This window comes from Erpetoichthys calabaricus, chromosome 13, assembly GCF_900747795.2.
Source record: "Erpetoichthys calabaricus chromosome 13, fErpCal1.3, whole genome shotgun sequence".
Classification (NCBI taxonomy): Eukaryota; Metazoa; Chordata; class Cladistia; order Polypteriformes; family Polypteridae; genus Erpetoichthys; species Erpetoichthys calabaricus.
Genome location: NC_041406.2, coordinates 19,920,110 through 19,936,972, shown reverse-complemented (window position 1 = coordinate 19,936,972; position 16,863 = coordinate 19,920,110). Strand labels below are relative to the sequence as shown.

The 16,863-nt window shown below is 36.0% G+C and overlaps 1 protein-coding gene across 2 annotated transcripts in view; it reads right to left on the bottom strand.

The window, feature by feature from the left end:
• Positions 1 to 16,863, bottom strand: part of tert (telomerase reverse transcriptase) — a 65,210-nt gene that overhangs the window by 34,509 nt on the left and 13,838 nt on the right. For both annotated transcript variants that reach the window (XR_003718194.2, XM_028817991.2), the window contains exons 4-8: positions 12,699 to 12,888; positions 10,700 to 10,882; positions 7,625 to 7,786; positions 5,949 to 6,044; positions 3,888 to 3,973 (exon numbers count right to left, since the gene is read on the bottom strand). Coding sequence is in view for 1 of the 2 variants with exons in the window: in XM_028817991.2 (XP_028673824.1) it covers positions 3,888 to 3,973; positions 5,949 to 6,044; positions 7,625 to 7,786; positions 10,700 to 10,882; positions 12,699 to 12,888 (717 nt within the window). In the remaining variant the exon portion in view is untranslated. The remainder of the gene's footprint in view (positions 1 to 3,887; positions 3,974 to 5,948; positions 6,045 to 7,624; positions 7,787 to 10,699; positions 10,883 to 12,698; positions 12,889 to 16,863) is intronic.

The following is a 16,863-nucleotide window of genomic DNA, read 5'->3' as shown; positions in this document are numbered from 1 at the left end:
CATAGTTTATACCTAAGAGAAATTGGCATTTATGGCTAACTGAAGACTAAGGGGTGAAGAAATGTCAGGGGCCACTAGAATAAGTTCTATCCTTGGAGCAACTGTAAGGCCAAACTGAGTTTAAAGCTATCTTACTGCAAGAAGTTGGTTATACAGCAGAGACTCTAGACGTGTGACATCCTTGGAAGTGACTCACTTGTAAGTGTGTTTGTTTGCCTTCATCAGCGCCACTTGTTGAGAGGTGGTCAGTCTCACTGTCTGCCTTGACAACTGGCTTGAAGACAGATGGGTAATTTTTCCCAATCTCCATGAATCACGTAACTATCTGAATTGGTATAGTCTGTTAACTTATTTGGACTCCCTAGTTAAATTATCTCTCACAACCAAGTTTGTAGTTGCCATGTTATTTTGTGTCCCACTATTGGATTCTGCTTGATAACACCCAAGCAAATACTAAATGACTGCTCCATAATGTACTGTATATTTAATTATTTACTCTTCTGAGTTTTTGCAGCACACTATTTTCTCAGACATGCCTGCCATACAGAATATGAAAAGTATTGTGTGTTCATGCAGCAGTTTTTTTCCCCATTCAGTAAGTTTTAAGAATTTCAATCAAAAACTAAATATCAGAAATGTACATGTTTTCAACTCTGCCATCTAGTGTGCAAAAGTGAAATAATCAAAAATTTAAACATTTCTGGACAAGTACGATTTAATCATTTTTATTTCTGCCACTTACCTAAGATAACCAGTACAAGATGAACTAATATGAGATCATTAGTACATTTCAACAAGATAATTCCGTTACAGTCAGAAACAAGATTTGGAGTGGCATACATTGCCTGTCAAAATAAATTTAAAAAGGCTAAGCCACTAAAGGGGAAGCTGGTTTATTTCACGCCAGAGAAAACAACCTAAAGAATTGCTGTGAAATTCACAGTATCCACAGGATTTTTCTGCTGCTATACTTGATCCTTGACTTATATAAATTTTGGAGGTTAGCAAATTAAAAGAAAAGCAAGATCAACATAAGTAAATGATACTTTAGGGAGGAACCTTATCCAAATAATGCTTTAGCTTAATAGGACTATTCCCAGATCCAAACAACACAGAATATTTATCTTTTAAACAGCAGTATAACCTAATGAATGCCTCATAGGTTTCAAAAAGAAATCACGAATTACATGCAAGACCTATCTGATGCACAAAAGGTTTTTTTTAGCTTAATCAGATGAAAATATTCTTCTAAAAACATTAAAAATTTATCAGTTTCTGGGAGAGCCACCACATTTCCTGGTAGTATTCAAATTCAGAAGGGTTATTAGGCCATCTTATGGCAAAATCAAACACACTTTTAGTCACACATTGCCAATTCAAGTCATCAGTTAGCTTTGTAAATCAGAGGATGTTAAATTCATGCAATGCACTAATGTGGGCTCATTCAAAATAATCTGTGATATTTGCCAAACTATGAAATAGATGGCATACCCAGACTAATACACACACGCGCAAAAGATTTTAGAGTTAAATAAGCAGAGTTATGCTAATTAAACCTACTTCAGTGGAACATTTTTAAATGTTTTTATTTAAGTTAATAAAAAGAACTGCTGAATACTTTGTCAGTCTAGTTTTATGTGGCAAATGCGACTATTTGGACAATGCATATTTCATATGGCTCAGAGCAGGCAACTGTAAAGTTTGAACTAAAGCTTTAAATTTCCTCATTTGTCAGCATAACAAAAAAAAACAAAAAAACAAGGCCAAATTGCATAAAAAAAACAGGATATATTTTACATTTTGCAATCTACCATCAAAAATCATTGATGCAGCTTTATCTATTTGCATTCAAGTTTACTATATTGTTATTGATCATTATATTTGATCATGAAATGTGCATCCTGTAATCATGAGATCTTAATAAATCAGACAGTTAGTTTTTGTATTTTGCAGCATTCCTCACATGAACTACACTAATATATGCTGAATCAGCACATCTGTGGGGTTTGGATAAGACCGGACAGGGAGAGAGGAGTTTAATATTTGGCTTATTGCAGATACATTAAGGGTTTTACTAATAACCATTTACAGGGATAGGCCAAGATATAAAGACCTTAAAGCTTAAATCCTTAAACAACAATGGAAAAATTAACAAAAGAAAAAACAAAAACGCTAAGGGAGGAGGAACCACATCAGCCAATAGAGTCAGAATTGTAAAATTAAAAGGGAAAAAAAATGTGCAGCCAGGGAGTGGAACCCCCGCAATTGTGCATTCTAGGAGGTCGATCAGCAGCTGTGAGTGCTGCCACTCAGACATGTACTGCAGGCCTGTCTCTCCTGATGGCAGAAAGTAGAAGATGAGTGTACAACCAACATGTATTCATAGAAACATTCACTCGTTAAAGTTATGTACTGTTCTATGGCTATGAAAGCTACAGGTTGTGAATGTTTTGCTATCAAGATAAATATGTCTATGTAGCAGGCATACTGTACATTGGGATGAGTGCTGATTAGTGAAGAACAATCATAGTTCTCAAACTCAATGAGTTTTCTTCCCCCATATTCAAGAAAATACTTTTATTTCTTTCCATTACATCATAGTTTAGAAATTAACTTTTTTATGAGTAATAACTTGCAAAGAAACCAGTTAATAGTAGTGGACATAGATTTTATTAAACATGATTTCTGCACAAATTGGCATTTTCATAGAGACTAACATATCTCCAGCAATACCTAAAGGAGCATGCTGGAAATCTCTTAAAACATATATAAAGGGAAAAATTACTTAAATTTAATGTATAAACAAACAGCAAACTAGACAAGTATCAGAACTAATCACTGATATTTCAATACTATGCAAGATCATCCAATTACAAACTTCAGAAAAAATTATCAGAAACAATTTAATCTTACGGCAAAAGAGAACCAGAGTAACTAATTTGTAAGTCACACCATTGTTATGGACGTGGAGAAAAGGATAGTAAAATTTTTACTTTAACAAATGCATAAATGGAAAGTTCAGAAAGCAATTGCAGAGATTAGCAAACCAATATGAAACAAGGAGAAATAATATAACATATTTAGAGAATATTAGGAGTGAAACAAAATTGAGGCTCACAACAACAAATTCCTTAATAAAATAAAATTGCCTCAAGTCAACATGTTGTTCATAGAGGCAACTGGCAAAACAATTCGTGCTCATTAAAAATGTTTTCAATTTTTATAAATCAGGAAAGCTGCACGTTCAGACCAACTAAAAACACAAATTTTATAAAAAAAAAACCCATCTATTTAATCATTAGTTCATTTAAAAGGTAGAATAGTGGCTCTAAGGCTAGGGATCTGCGCTGGCAATCGGAAGGTTGCCAGTTCAAATCCCGAGAAATGGCTCTACTCCATTGGGCCCTGAGCAAGGCCCTTATCTACAATTGCTTCGCCCTGGGTATGATGTTAATCTGCATCCAGCCCTGCAAGCAGGTCCTTCAACTTACAGAGAAAACTTCAGTGTTGGTGGCAGATTGGCACTCTAGCCACCACAAAAAAACTTCACACTGTTCCAGTGTGATGCTGAGGTGTCACCCACAGCACCAGGTAGTTTGTCGTGTAGTGGGTGCGGCAACGTGCTATCAGCGAATGCTCCCAACCTTTAATCCTACCTACAGTACATTTAAGGAAGCTAGAGAAGATCCACATTAAATGTGCCTCCTAAAGACAAATGTCAATGCTGAATAATAAATTTAAGATATCTGGTGAATGCTTTAGCTAAAAGAACAGAAAATTAATCCGATAATAATTGCTTAATGTTAAATATACACTTAAGAGTATCTGGGCTTACAACGGTTTAGCTATCTTTGAATTGAAATCACAACAACAAATATACATTTTACCTGCTTCCAATCTTGAGAACATTATTTAACAACATTTGTTTGAAGAATTCAAGCAAGTCCTTGGCAGACTCATTCATTGTTAGACCCTATAAATTTAAGGAAAAGAGAATGACACAAATTGAATTCAAGATTGCAGATTCACTACCAAAATACTATTGGTTCTCTAGTTTCTCGTTTCTTATCTTGGAAGGTTTGCGAAATTTTTCTGGAAATAGACTCCAAATTGAAATACTATATACAGTATTTCCTGAAAGCAAAGCAGCATAAATTACTTCCTTAGAAAGATAACACACCTTTTAAATTATTAAAAATAGCAACTTTCAAATGATTCAATGTTTTTTTATATTGTTGATAATATACCTTACTAAAATATTTAACAATACTTAAGTGGAAAGCAAATGGATCATGTTTAATAAGAATATGTACATTATCAGTGCCTTGGTTGCATTAAATGTATGCATCAACCACTTCAAACTGAGTCATCACTTAACAACTTTCACTCCAACTCATGTACAAAGGTAATTAATTTGCCTTCAGCTATCCATCCATCCATCCATTTTCCAACCCGCTGAATCCGAACACAGGGTCACGGGGGTCTGCTGGAGCCAATCCCAGCCAACACAGGGCACAAGGCAGGAACCAATCCCGGGCAGGGTGCCAACCCACCGCAGGCCTTCAGCTAACATCAATAAAATGATAATAATTTACCCTAAATAGAAGCAGCTGTTCCAGTTTGATTTTCTTGGTTGCATACTGTAGAGATAACCACAGTCTATAACAATATAACAAAAAAAAACTATGTAATCTTATTATTAAAAGTTACAGATTAGGAAAGGGATAGAAAAGGAATACAGAATTCATGACAAATACCATGGGTCACCTAAAAAGTGCACAACACAACGTTGCAAAGGTCAGAACTTGTGATTAGACAAAAATCAAACTGATCAGGGAAGCTACTAGAGGCAAATAATGACTTTAAACGAGCTGCAGGATTTTTTTGCAGAAACTTGCAACTCCCTGTATATTATAACCATTACTGATAGTCTCAAGTTTAAGGATAGAGAAGTTGGCAATAGGGGCTTAAAAATGACTGTCCAAGTCAGTGTACTGTACATTGTTCAAACCATTAAATCTTTCAAAACCACATTGCATAATGTCTTATGATCTGATAATACCAAAGTAGAACTTTTTGGCTTTAATTTAAAAAATATCTGAGCCACCATGGCTCACCACCCAAAGAATACAGTAACTGCTATCCAGCTTGTTAGTGTCCATATCACGCTATGGGGCTGGGAACAGGGGCTCTGGTCAGGATAGAGGGCAAAATTAATTGCTCCAAATATCATGATATTTTCATGAAAAATTTGACTATTCAGAATCACCTTAAAACACACTGCCAACTACATAAAGAATAACTAAAAATTAGATCAATGTCTTTTATTGGAACAGTCAGAGCTTAGAACTTTCTGTCAATAACGAGTGGGCTACAACTGAAAAATACTGGTGTGCTAAGTAGATGGACACATACCTATATGGATGTTAAAGTAAAAGCAAAAGGTGCTTCATAAAGCTTTAGTTAAAGGGTGTATACATGCAAGCAATCAAGGCATTGAAAAGTTTTTTTTCTTTTTAATTATTTGTCTTTTTTCCCCATATAAATATTGCTGGTTACAAGATCTTATTAAAGGTAATCAAAGAGTTGACATGATTTGCCCTTCATTTCAATAAACATTACAATTATGCTAAACATTTGCAGTCATTTATTATCCACTATACAACTTTACCAGCTACCAAAACACAGAGTTACTTTGTTGTCCTTTGGCCAAATAATATTCTTGTGAATGTAACAAAGCAATACATAGTCGTGTAAAACAGTTTTACAAATGCCTACATTTTCAAGATGAAAATTTTATTAAGGTAAGCAACACTTTACAAACAGAATGAATACCCAAATAAAAATGATTGTGCAGAGAGAATTAAAAACTGGCAGGTGACTAAATTATAATGAAATCCAAAAACAAAAAACTACCCATGAAAAGAAAGTTCACTTTTTCTCCTTACTTGTTCAACCAGTACTGAATTTCGAAATGACTTGTCATTCTGAAGGTGAGTTGTAAACAGACTCATGCTTGGAAGAAAATCCATAAGATTATAAACCTAAGAAGAAAAAGTGAAAGAAATATGTGAAACTATGTTTTATGCTAAGGAAAAATACAAGTCCTGGAAAATAATGCATTATGGATGAAACCAGCAGGCTAATGCATTGTTCTGCTCTGTAAATCGCTATGCACTGATGAATAACAAAATACTTTCACAGTGAAGTGATTAGGTTTATCTTTAGTGCCTGTCACAAGACACCTGGGACTGAAGTACTTTTGCACTACGCACTTCTGTTTTTGGCGCACCTGTAAGAGAAATCTTTCTTGTAACACTTTAGCAATGTCGGACAACATCTTTAAACTGTCTTATGCTATTATTCTTCTAAGGGTGCTGAACTTATCCTTGAAAGAGTGCCTAAAGATTACAACATAACAAGGCTTATTAGACTGGCTTTTGCCTGTTTAGTGCCTTTTCCTGAATGTACTGTAGCTCGCAGCCTCAGACTTTGGATTAGGGGCATGAATCTGTAATATCTCTCTATTATTAAAAAAATCTTGAAAGGGAGACTAGGGAGACGAGACGTGATCTTCTAGGAAGACAATGTGACGTCCCGCGATAGACACTTTTAACGTCATGTGAGACAAGGCAGTGAGACAACATTTAAAGCAAGTTCACGGACATCTAACCTAGCAGTTGTTGGAATGCTTTTGGCAGACACACTTCATGTGCTCCCAGCTCTTAAAACAATGACAAGCAACAAGCAGAACATGCAGCTCGCCAGTGGCAGCAAGCCAGCAGATGATCCAACTGCTTCTCCTTAGCATGCATTCAGCCAAACATCCCCCATATGTCCTGCAAGAAAGAGATTTAACCATGCCCGGTGCCAGAAATAAAGGACAAGTACAGTATTGTTTTTACAAAAGTTTTAAAGTAAAAGTGAAAATAATGCATATGTAACAATTCCCATGAAAATAACTGTCTCTTTAAATTGTATATCTGGTAAAACAAACCCGGAGGTAGGCGAGCGAAGCGAGCAGGGGGCAGAGCCCCCTAGTAATCAAAAAGGTTTCCACCATTCTATTTTACCTTTTAATGGATGCAGTCTACTAAGATTTTATGTTATTAGGTATATCTTAATGTAGCCTCTATATAATTAGAATAATTCTATAAGCTATTGTTTAACAAAAAAACTTCAGCATAAGAGCAAGTTACGACAAGAGAATGGATTTCTATCTTGTCTTATGCTCCTAAGGCTTCTTAGATAAATAAGACTTTAATGAACTTAATCTATCTTCCTTAGCTTTTAGAAATCAAGTATTGGCATGCTTTTTTATACTTGTAAATTATTTTATAAGCTCAAAACTGTATACTCTGCATAGTTTATATTTTGAAATGCAGAAAGTAACAATGTACACTTCATTTAAATGAGGACAGAACAACTTAATGGTAACAAAACAGGCCCTTTGTTTCAATAATGGCCCTGGCAAATGTAATGAAGAGCTCAAAAGTCAAAAAAGATGAACCTCCCTTTATAGCTTTCAATTTTAATAAGTATTTAAAATGTAGTCCAAATAAATTTCACCAGATGACTAATACAATATAGACCTCACTGTCTAAAATAATATTGTTTTTCTCACTTCTCTCCGAAATGATTTCCTTATCTGTCCAAAGGAATCCGTCCACGTCACAGCATATCTGCGAACATAGTAGTTCTCTTCAATGGCTGGGTTGATAACATTAGAAATAATTTCAAGCAGTTTTTTATGAGGTAGGGAATCATATGCACCAATGACATCAGCCTGTGAACACAAAAATGAAAAATAAGGATTTCAAGAAAGAGAATTTTGTTTTTATGCAAACAAGAACCACCAATTAGCATGGATAAGCCACTAAATAAGGCAATGAAAAACGTACATGTAAGTTTTTCTATGAATACAGTGTATTACCCATTTAATAAAGAAAAACAATATTTCTTAAAACACGCTCTGATAAATAATTCCAGGTTTATAGGTGCATGAAATCAGAAGATTTCAAAAATTATCAGAAAAACTCGCTTAAAGGAGATTCACTGTCAACATTTTTAGGTGCATTCACTTATATGTGAAAAGCACCTACTGTCATCATCATGTCTGCCTGTGTGCCTGCATGAAATAGCTCAGCTCCTAATGGACCAAGTTTATTGAAATTCAGTATATTCATTTTTCAAGGTAAGTTGTCAGGAAAATTCAGTTTTCTCAAACAGAGTGTGTCGTACAATTTTTTAAACCTGAAAAACCACCATTTAGAAAGGTTGACATTCAAAAATCTGGCAACCTCCGGACATGAGGAGTGCCGGATTTTTGATGGTTATATATGCTGTATATATTTAACAGAAAACATACAGCACATATTACTACCTGTACAGTCCTTTAAAGAAAGAAAATGAAACATTTTTTGATCACTGTCAGAAAGGAACTTTAACAGTTCTTCTTTCCGTTTTTTTAATATTATACACTGTTGAAGAGCCAATGTTGTATTTTTCACAAATGGTTCGCACAGACACGCCGCTTTGAAGTTTTTTTTTTAGCACTTCCACTTTCTCTGCGATCGACAACGCACGATGTTTACATTTTATGCCACCTCTTTTCTTTGCTGAATCCATAATGGGGCTATAACAGCAGCAAATAAATGATAAAATGAGAAGGAATGAGCAAGAATGCCTGTTAGCAGGTGCAAGCAAGATGCAACATCTGATTATCGACTACAGCGCCATCAAAACATAAACGGTGCCTCCAGAAAACAGTGGCGCGCCAACGCGGTAAATTTGAAAATGCGCTCCGAAATCCATGCCGGAAATCTGAAGGAACCAGATTATTGATGGCTGGATTTTTGAATGTCAAACTGTACAAACTTTCAAAGTCATCTATTTTAAAAACAGAGAAACATTCTATGTAACCTAATTTTCTTGTTAATTTACTGTTTCAAATTTATTTCTACTTGTATATAATTTCTCTTTTACTCATCTAATAGCTATGCCGAATGACAAAACAAATCCCCGAGACAATAACTGAAACGGCAGAAAAGTTACAGGCAACACCAACTCGGGTCTCCTGCTGCTTGAAGTTGTACCAGGTACGTTAAATGATCTTTATAACAATAAAAGCATAAAATGCAGTCAAGGAAAACAAAATATGTATTTAGCATTTATATTACACTTAAAAACCCTAATGTCAGCCTTATTTACATATTATAATGATTCACTAAATTGTCAATACTATAATCGAATGGCAAAGCTCCAGAATGACTTTCTCTCAATCATTGTCCATTGTAGCCAACAACTTAAGCTTGAGACTTCACAGCACAGATTCTGAATCTCCATCAGGTGCCTCTTTAAGGAAACATATGTTTAAGAAATATAAACAATAATTAGCCATAAACACCCCATAGCCAAGAACTAACAATATTGTTTCTACAAATGCAACATTTACATCATGCGATACAATATGATTCCTATGAAAGCTATTTAAGCCACCACAAGTCTACTTAAGTTCAGTTTTTAACTAGACAATGCAGAATTTTATATATTCTACTCGTACATGTAGTTACATTCTATTACCACCCTTATTTTCATGTACAACTAAATGATACAAAATATTTAACAAACAAAAATAAAACATTTATTTACTTCTTTGGCAAAGTAAGTAAAAAAAATTATTCACCTTTCAAAACAATTACAGAAGTTCCTGAATGAACCTTAATGTTATGCAATGCGTACCTTTTGTAACTCGTTTACTTCTATAGAATCAAGTGCAAGTCATCTTTTAAGATGTAAAATAAATGGTGCTTTTTATATATTTCACTTTCCTCTTGATTTGGTCACTAACACCAACAGCATGCTTCTCTAAACAGACAATCACCATGGCTTTAATTCAAAATATATATAGCATGTAGACATGCTCAAGAGGCTTACCTCTTGTTCAAACAAACTTTACAATGGACAACATCTGTGATCTAAATGACTTTGACCATGATATGATTGTTGGTGCCAGAAGTAGTGACTCCAACATCTCAAAAACAGTAGTTCTTCTGAAATTATCACAAACTACTGTCTCTACAGTTCACAGAGAATGACATAATAAAAAATATCTAGTGAAGTGCTGTGGGCAAAAACACCTAATTAATTAGAGAGAAGTGGGTGGAGAATGCCCAGACTGCTTAAAGGTAACAGAGAACACAAATAATCAATTAAAAGCTTTTTACTATAGTGGTGTAGTTACTCCACTCAGTATTGAACACAGGGTTGGCACCTGCTATGGTTGGGATGCCATAATGGGTGTCTCATTATGCCAACCTATTTACAGGCCTTATATGACTGAGTGTAGGAATAAACTCACGGGTACACTCACATTGCTTCCTTCACTAAATATTTTATGTGCCATCCTTGGGGTGCGCGAGGAAACAGGACCACCTTGAGAAAACCCACACATATGGTGGTACAATGTGTGAAGTCATAAAGTTAGTTACAAGGCCACAAATCAAACCAAAAGAATTAACCATCATATCATTATACTGCCCCTTTGTAATTATTTATTTAACTTAGTTGTTTAAAAAAATTATCTCTTTACATTATGGAAAGGTATGCTAAAGGCGAAAAGAACAGAAATTATTAATTAGGCCTTTCATCAGCACATGGCTCAAAATGAAAATGTCATTTTTTAAAAATACGACTTTACCTTAACAAAATAATAGTGAGGTACAGACGGGTGATGATTCTTTCTTTCTTGAGCAAATGTTCTTAAAGCTTTATAAATATCATCCATCCCAAACACTGACGATCCCAAAAGAGAAGGTCTTTTCTTGCATTCATACTTCAGGACGCTGTGCAGCTTTCTCAACTGGTTATTAAAATAACTTATCTGACAAAAAAAAAACAAAGAAAACAGTATTTCTAGTTTTACTCATTCCTCGCACATAACAATAAAGTCATGTGTTTTGTGAAAATTAATCCAATTAAAGCACAAGAGATATTTTTAACAAAGAGTAACATTTAAATGATTTGTAATTATACAGTAAATAAATAACATTTTTACACCTGCTTAGTCCCTGCAACACTGGACACAAGATAGAAAACATTGCCGCATAAGGCCCAGTCCTTCAGAAGGCGAAAATGGCTTACCTTTATTTAACGTAACGAAATATTTTACTAAACTTCATTTGCGGTTGGCTTGTAATGTATTATGTGTCCATCTATTTGTAACCAAACCTGCTTAATCCAGGTGAAGGTAGAGCAGCAGCCTATTCAAGATGCATTGGACATAATGGGGAATGGGTATGTAGTTCATTAAAAGCTATACAGTACTCCCTTATAAGGCGCCAATTTAGATTTGATAATTAACTTCACAGTGGGTACAGTGGTGCCGTGATTAGCATAGATAAAAGCATTCCACGTTCAAATCTCATGCCTAATTCCACTGTGTATGTGGATTTTGCACTTCCCATTTTTCCTATGCCTGTGTTGAGTTTTTCTTTAGTTTTCTTCCCACACCACAAAAAATGTGATGTTAATGTGAGGAGCAATTTGAAAATAGCACCATGTGCTAGGTATTCATGTATGAGTGAGAACCTCAATGGAGTGGTACCCTATCCAGGACTTGTTCTTGCCTTGTGCTCAATGTTGTTAAGATGAGCTTGGGCCTCCAGCCACCCTGTATTGGATTAATTAGGGTTCAGAATTTTAAGTTGTGTTGTAATTAACAAGCACATCTTTGAGATGCTGGAGGAGTACCAAGAGGCAAAAACATGATTGGTGATGCAAGCAAACTTTACAAAGAAATATTGTGATGGGGCCTGGATTTCAGCCTAGGAGTATGTACTGTAGGTGTGAAGTAACAGTGGAGGCCATTCATTCCACCATGCTGCCCCATGCAGCTGTATTATTGTACATTCCATAGTAATTCATCTATTTGAAGTTACATATGAGTGCAGTACCTACTTTCTCTGTCACAGTGATACCGTAAAAAAAGCTGGTACCATTACGTTTTGAAAATTTGTATCAAATTACTACCTAAATATCCGTTCTTGTGACATCTCTACTTTAGACACCATCAATGTAAGGAAGTGTGTACAATGAGGATTAAAACTATTCTTAGAAATAAGAGAAATTAACCAAGTTAAGGACTGCATAAAAAGCATCTGTTTTCTGAAACTCTGCTTTGTTAATGTTGCTTCTTATACGGATGTTTCACTTTGTTGCTGGCATTATGTTGTAACTGCTTGTATAATGTCTTTAAAGGATGACTTTGAACTGGTTGCTGAAACGAAAGAAGCATATGGACTAAGTGAATAGGGTAAAAAGACTCTGAGGCACTGTAAGTCCAGTTTTTGAGATGCATGTTTTTACTTATAAGATCTGCTGTGTTTTATGGTTTTATTAGCTCTTTCGCTATAACCACAACCAACCATGTTTAGGGAGAGATGCCACCAAAAGCCTTTCCCACAATAAAACATTTGGCACTGCAGTGAGGGAGCATGGACATTTGATTTTATAGTGCAATAAAACAGCAAAACTGGTTAAGACATTTTTCAAACCAGGATGAAACTTAAAAACACACATCTAACATATATAAAAAATCAATTGGCCAGCTCAACAATATTTTTTATATTTAAAGTGAGATGTACTATAAATTAAGAGGATTCTAAGAGCTGTTCTTGGGGAAACAAAAATATACTGACCTTCTTTCTACTTGTCTCATAAATATGACTTTGTACTACCAAGGCTTTTCCCATTTTGACAATTGGTCTCATCCCGTTTCGCTTGGGGATAAATCGGAGTCTGGACACAACCAGGCCACAATTCTGCTTTTGCATCTGCGTAAGTTCCTCTTTGCTCAGTGGCTGCAGCTGTACTTTTTCCAGATGTTTCCTAGAAAAATTATTAATATCCAAGTTTTAAAACAGCAAATCATTAAAAAATTAACACTGAAAAAACATGTACAAATTAAACTGTCCATTGTAAAAATAATGCTCAGCTTACAGTTTCCTAATACTGTGGTATATCAACAGTAGGATCAATACAGAATATGATTTAAGGGGCAATTTTTTGCCCTCAATGACAATATAATTTTGCTCTCACTGCCTAAAATCTATTTTATAAACAAATACAAGCATTTTGAAAAATATAAAAAACATTTTGCCTTATCAGAATAGCAAAAGTGACTTATTTAGACTCATCAATAGCAGAAAACCTACAAATTAAAGTGTATTTATTTATATTCTTTTTATTGAAAAAAAATGTCATAACATTATCAATACACTGATCCTATATGATATAAAAAAGTGGTATTCAAATTGTTTTCAGACTGAGGACCAATTTACTCCAGTGAAAGATACAGCAGACGATCCATGGCAAGGCAGGTAGCAGAAAAGAGGACTTCAAGTCAGACAGCATCTCAAACTAATAGACTGTATAAGACCAGGCAGTCTGATAGCACTGATGCAGCAGAAGAGATGGTTGTCTTAAAAGGTTTGCAGTGGCTACAGGATGACATGCCAACCTATTATCAATGAGAATATGAAACAGAAATCTGTGCACTGACCAATCTTGGTTGAACTGGAGAAAGACCAAGTATGGAGAAATGTAGAGTGAGTAAAAGGCAAGGTGTGATCATAACAAGTGAACAGGAGCTAAGCAGGAAGGAAAAACATTCAAGTAAAATTTTTACCACCAACAAGAAAGTCAAAAGATATAATAATAATAATAATAATAATTCATTACATTTATATAGCGCTTTTCTCAGTACTCAAAGCGCTATGAACCATGTTGAAAGTTTTAGACCAATTTCTTTTTGTAATGTGAATATCAGATAACAGCCTGATTGTTAGAAGCAAATTGAGGAGCTGAACCACTTCTTGGCCCGCTTTGAGGTAAAGTCACCAGAGACAGCTAAATCACATCCACCAGCCCACAACAGCCTCTTCCTCGAGGTGAGGCGCACACTGAGGGTGGTGAACCTGAGGAAGGCTGCTGGACCTGATGGTGTCTGTGGTCGAGTACTGTACAGCTGGCTAGAGTCTTCACAAAGATCTTCAACCAGTCCTTATCCCAGTTCACCATTCCCCTCTGCCTGAAGTCCTCCAATATATTTCCACTGCCAAAAAGTCTACCATCAGCATCCAAAATGGCTACCGTCTAGTGGCACTTACTCCTGTGATCATGAGGTGCTTTGAGTATCTGGTCCAAACTCACATCATTTCAAGCCTTCCACCAATGTTAGACATATATTGATACACTTACAGGGCAAACAGGTCTACAGAGGAAACCATAGTCACAACTCTCCATACTGTCCTAAACCACCAATAGCAGCAGGGAAGTTATGCCAGGCTGCTCTTTGTAGACTTTAGCTCTACATTTAATACCATCCTCCCTCATGAACTAGTGACCAAACTGACAGATCTGGGATTGTCTCACTCCATCTGCCTCTGAATTATGGACTTCCTCTCTGATCGCTCTCAGAGGGTAAGAGTAGGCCCCCACATCTCCTCAGCCTTCAACCTCAGTACTGATTCTCCACAGGGCTATGTGCTGAGCTCTCTTCTCTTCACCCTCTACACCCACGACTGCACATTCCAGCAACAGCATCATCAAATTTGCAGATGACATCACTGCGGTGGTGCTCATCTCTGGGGGGAATGAGTCCGCTAATTGGGATGGATTGGAACAGTTGTCTGGGTGGTGCAAAGACAACAATCTGGTTCTTAACTCCACCAAAACCAAGGAGCTGATCATGGACTTTAAGGGGAAGAAAACGAATATTCAACCCCTATTCATTGACAGGGATTGTGTGGACATGGTCTCGAACTTCCGGTTCTAGGGTGTGCACATAGAGGAGGACCTGAATTGCAGCGCTAACACCATAGAGCTGGTAAAGAAAGCACAGTAGACACTTTACTTCCTGAAGATCCTCAGGAAAAAAACTGCTCATGTTCTTTTACTCTTGCTCCATAGAGAGGATATTGACTTATTGCATCTGTGTATGGTTTGCCAGCTGCATTGCATCAGAAAGGCACACTACGGGTCGTAACCAATGCCCAGAAAATCATCAGATGTCCTCTCCCGTCCTTGGAAAATCTTTATAGTTCCCGCTGCCTGAAAAAGGCCCGGAACATAATTGAAGATACCTCCCACCCTGGTCACTATCTGTTTGAACTGCTGCCTTTGGGCAGACACTTCAAGACAGTAAAAACACACACAAATAGACAAAAAAATAGCTTGTACCCAAAGGCCATGACTGCACTAAATGATGCTCACACGGTGAAACTTTAAAGAGAACAAACTATGCAATAAATACCAGCAGAATGTGAAAAATGTCTTCTTGTGTAACATGTTTGTTTAGCCTTTCGACTTTTAGAATCTCTTTTATAAATCCTCATATTTATATGTTTTTGTAGTGTTATAATTTGTTGGTGTTTGGCATTGATAGGATGGCATCCGATTTTGTTGTACTAGTGCAATGACAATAAAGATAATTATTCCAATAATGGACTGAGATCGCTAAATGATTTAAAGTCACTCTGATGGCTGTCAGCTTCTAAACTTTGTGACTCACACCTTCATGCCACATTTCAGAATCAGTTATAAGTTTCTAACCTGGTTTGCTAACAGAATATTTTATCAGACATTAGCTAGTCTATTAGCTACCTGGATGCCATAAGGGTGTATACTCTCCTCTGCCTTCTCAAACTAATCTGTTCCTGAAAACTGTTTTGGAAAGGTGAAAGCTCATAATATATCTATATATATATATATATATATATATATATATATATATATATATATATATATATATATATATATATAATTACCACTATTAAAAAGATAAATAAATAAGTTATACATGGCCGCAAAAAGTGACTATCATTGTTGCTCAAATACTATAAAACTAAAAATATTAAACAGACACAATAAGTTCAATAATAACATTAGTCATTAAAACGCTAATAAGATATTTCCTCTTTATTACTGTTTAAAAGTCTATTTACCTGCCTCATTATACCCTTTTGTTGTTGAAGCATTTTACTTATACAGTGATCCCCCGCTATATCACGGTTCAGCTATCGTGCCCCCGCTATATCGTGAAAAAATTAAATAAGTACATCCTACCTGTAGTTTACTTTGCAGCCAATTCATAACAAAGCATACGGTTTTCAGCAGTCACTACGGTAGACAGAGTTTTGCGTTACTGTACCCAGATGATTTCTTACAAGGCCCGTTATTGGCTAAAAGAGGAGACTCAACCAATCAGGGCGGTATTTTCATTCTCTTGGGCTCTGATTGGCTGCTGCTAACGTAGTGTAATCTCGCAACAGCAGCGAGCGTGGGTCCCTGACACATCTCAGTTCTCTGCGTATCTCGTACCTTGCTTGTGGTCCGATTGTTGCGAGCAAACTTTTTGTTTTGTTTAAAGCCCTACGCTGGCTCCCAAGAGTCCTGCATCTTCTAAGTCTTCTGGTAGTAGTGAGCCTAAGTGCCAGAGGAAGATCTTGACCATTCAGGAGAAGGTAAAACTCCGGGATATGCTTCGGGAAGGAAAGCATTACGCGGACGTCACTCGCCATTACAAGTTTACATTTGTTTAAAGCGTGTGGGAGGGATATTTTAAGGCTTTAAAAAAATGTTTATTTATATGGTCTTTCTATATCGCGGATTTTCACCTGTCGCTGATGGGCCTGGAACATAACTTCCGTGATAGGCGGGGGATCACTGTACATACATAGGTAAACACTTACAGTTAGGTCCATAAATATTTGGACAGAGACAACTTTTTTCTAATTTCGGTTCTGTACATTGCCACAATGAATTTTAAATGAAACAACTCAGATGCAGTTGAAGTGCAGACTT